The 3916-nt window shown below is 39.8% G+C and overlaps 1 protein-coding gene across 1 annotated transcript; it reads left to right on the forward strand.

Moving 5' to 3' along the window:
- The first annotated feature begins 1584 nt into the window (after positions 1–1584).
- LOC134216911 (transformer-2 protein homolog beta-like) lies at positions 1585–3669 on the forward strand. Its single transcript, XM_062695680.1, has 4 exons — positions 1585–1743; positions 1816–2327; positions 3291–3323; positions 3397–3669. The coding sequence occupies exons 1-4, from the start codon at positions 1741–1743 to the stop codon at positions 3518–3520; spliced, it is 672 nt and encodes a 223-aa protein (XP_062551664.1). The 5' UTR covers positions 1585–1740; the 3' UTR covers positions 3521–3669.
- The last annotated feature ends 247 nt before the right edge of the window (positions 3670–3916 follow it).

Here is a 3916-nt window from a genome sequence, read left to right on the forward strand (position 1 = left end):
TCGAGATTCCCAAATTGGACGCATAGTCAAATCACTCGCAATCCATTTATCAAGCCAATACTTCCACATGTGTATTATACACGTCCACATTAGAGGAGCGTGAGTATTTAGAATGTCTGGCGGCTATACACATTCTTCATCAGCAACGGTACTGATCAAGTGAGGTTGTGTAAGCTATTTGCCAGTCGGTCGTCAAGCTCAGACCCGACCGCATTGCGTAGGCAAGAGCACGCAACTCAAGTTCAGTTCAATCAAAGGTAATTGCCTATTTCCGGGGATTAAACCACCCGACTTGGACGTTAATTTACAACGTTCTGAAAACTCATATGTGAATATGTACATTATGTGGAAGATATTGATTTGAAAATTGTATTAATAGGGTAGGTAACCACTTTCCCTTCAATGGGACTCGAACCCACGACTCTCAGTACGCTGGTGCTTTAACCAACTATAAGCTACGAAGGACCTCCGTCGGCCTTCGCAACCTAGCGGCTACTGAATGAGCTCTAGACTCCCAAATTGGACGCATAGTCAAATCACTCGCAATCCATTTGTCAAGCCAATACTTCCACATGTGTATTGTACGTCCACATTAGAGGAGCGTGAGTATTTAGAATGTCTGGCGGCTATACACATTCTTCATCAGCAACGGTACTGATCAAGTGAGGTTGTGTAAGCTATTTGCCAGTCGGTCGTCAAGCTCAGACCCGACCGCATTGCGTAGGCAAAGCACGCAACTCAGGTTCAGTTCAATCAAGGGTAATTTGCCTATTTCCGAGGATTAAACCACCCGACTTGGACGTTAATTTACAATGTTATGAAAACTCATATGTGAATATGTACGTTATGTGGAAGATATTGATTTGAAAAATGTATTGGAGGTAACCACTTTCCCTTCGATGGGACTCCTGGGATGGGATGGGACTACCTCCAATACATTTCAATCAATCTTCATAACGTCGTCATGGAAACTACTGATGAATCGAACGGTCCAACGAGTATCTTAATAAACAATAAAACCGACTGTTTACTTCGATGACATTTACTTCCAGGGTGCAGCAGCCGTAAAAAGTGTAGAACAACAACCTTCCGTGCACCATGTTTACGGTGCTCGTCACTGAGTGGCGATACCGGCGTTTCTATCTGTGTTGTTAAGCCTGCTACTCTATGTTCTGAGATTTTCACAATTTTCACCATGTGCTCATGGAAGAATGGTAGTTGGAAATCGATAAAATGTATGGGAAAATCAAGTATTTTGCAAATTAATGGAAAATGGTGGTGTTTAAGAAGAAAGTAGTGATAAGGAATGAACTATGAGGTAAAAAGATTATTTCCTGCACTTAGTTTGCACTGATAAGTAGTCTAATAGTGATGAAATTTCGATTTTACTACCATTGAAAAAACGCCATCTCTTGCATTAATCGTTTTGACTGGTACCTTATTACCTTTGATTGAACTGAGTAAAAAGTTATCACAACATGGCGAGTGCAGCTTCAACGTCTGTTCTCTGTGGTAATACGGAAAATTTTTGTATTCGCGCCATCTATATCTCAAACACATGTCTATCGTATTACCATCTGGCAACACTGTTGACAATTGACAGCGTGTGATGAAAATTAAAATTACGAAAAATGTTCAGTTGTTGCTCATAAGTTTCTAATACAAATTACTGAAACTTATCCGATTGATTCAAAAGTTATTTTCCATTCTTCTGAAATTTCCATTTGTTACGGAATACTCATGGTAAGCATTTAAATCATTCATACAACTTTGAAGTGTTTCCCATTTTGCTAAGCGTATTGCATTCTCGATTAGCCGCGCGATCGCATCAGCCCAGACCGATCCCGGATTCGCGTTGGACTCAAAAGGCCATCCGAAGCACCACGCCATCGCAACCATTCGCCAATTCTAGCGCCACCCAGACAACGTATTCGTAGATCGGAAGTGGTTCCCATTCGTCGGCCACCCCGATCACCTTCGCCCTCCGCACCTAGAAGAAACGCCGACAAATTCTCCAAATGGTTCTGCTTGGGAGTGTTCGGAATGAACTATCGAACCACCGAAAATGACCTCCGACGGATCTTCTGCGAATACGGCCCCATCGAGTGTATCCGGGTAGTGTGCGATCCGGTGACGCGTGAATCGCGCGGCTTTGGGTTCGTCTACTTCCGGAACCGGCGGGACGCACTCAGCGCAAGATCGCACTGCGATGGTCTGAAGTTTGACGGGCGACGTCTTCGGGTGGACTTTTCCACGACGGATCGGCCTCACTCGCCGACGCCGGGATTGTACATGGGCTCGGATAGGATTAAAATTGAGCGACGAAGGTTTGTATGAGAGATGGAAGAGTAGTTTCTGGTTGAAAACCTTCCTTTACCACAGACTGTCTGAGTTTCTACTAAGGGGATTTTTGTTCAGCGTTATAAATGTACTACGATGGGAATATTCTAAATTGCGATCTTCGTTGATTATAAAAGATATGCATGAGCTTTAACCCTTTATAAGGCAGTGGCAACTATATTGCCACCAACAAATAATATGTTTTTCTATTTATTAACAAGAGCTCTACTTATTATTTCACATGTAGTGACTTTATTTGCTTCCTAGCAACACCCAGATGAATTTGAGTAAAAAAAAAATGATATATCAATTTGAGAACAGTTTTTCACGAACAGATCGTAAGTTTCAAGTGGAAGAAGGATTTTCAGTTGTAATTCGTTAAAAACGACAAAGATATAATTTTTCCCGTTGGTATCAATTATTTTGAATCTCCTGTGTTAGATTACTACGTGATTAGCGTGAAAAAAGCTTTGCCTTTCTGTATATTTGGTTTTTGGATTTTTGACGAAATTGTGTTTTTTTCCCAAGGGTCCCCCCTTGGGAGAAAAAAAGCGAAAAATTTTTTTTTTCACTTATAATGCGTTTTCTGACTAGGACTCTTCACCAAAAAATGTAACGTACCTTGATTTGACTGGTTCTACGTAAAACCAAATTTTTAAAAATCTTTTTATATTTTTGTTGTTGCCTGTTTTCCCGCTTGGCGGGCAGTGGCAACTATATTGCCACCAATTTTTCAATGTTTCTGAACTGTTTAATGTATAACAAACATACATTTGAGTTTAATACCATGTCAACATTGTGTCCTATTGTTGTTTTTGTTAATTTATTGTTTAGATTCGTCTGCCTTATAAAGGGTTAACAGCTGAATTGGTACTAAATGACGGAAGCTTTAAGAAACAAAAGTGAAAATGAATGATGACTTATCATGACGATTTTGTTTTACCTTTCAGAGATTCCAGAACGCCGAGACAAGAAAGGAGGAGGTAAGTGAAGTATCAACATTCAAGATCAGAAGAGATCGTTGCCCAAGTACTGAAGTATGAAATCTTTCATCAGCTCATTAGAATGCGACTTATTTCGTTTACGGAGAGTTCAACGAAGGTCTCCATCGCCGATGGTTCCATTTGTTCATCCACGATTTCGACCACTCGGATCCAGTTCGGGAACATCTGACTGTTAATCTTATAGTAGGACAATTGGTTACTACATATTCATTATTCATAAGTAGGGATTTTGCTGTTTCGTTATATTGCCAACTGCATATTCAAAATACCATACTGAATTAAGATTATTTTGAATTGATAATAAAATTGAAATTACTGTTACTAATCGACATTTATCATATCTGATCACATCTGATTGTGAACAAGATTGAGTTTTTGCGAGCGATTTATTCACACTTCCACGAGAAGCTTCTTTGGATTTACTTAGAAGCATCCTCCAAACAATTTCCACGTAGAATTTGAATTGAATTTTCAATCAAGAAAATACAAATTACATTTTATTTAACATAAAACCGCGAAGTGGACGTAGCTTTCCAAAATTCCTTTGGGGTTTCCAACTAAACTACGTCATG

The sequence above is a fragment of the Armigeres subalbatus genome, chromosome 2 (genome assembly GCF_024139115.2).
Source record: "Armigeres subalbatus isolate Guangzhou_Male chromosome 2, GZ_Asu_2, whole genome shotgun sequence".
Taxonomy (NCBI): Eukaryota; Metazoa; Arthropoda; class Insecta; order Diptera; family Culicidae; genus Armigeres; species Armigeres subalbatus.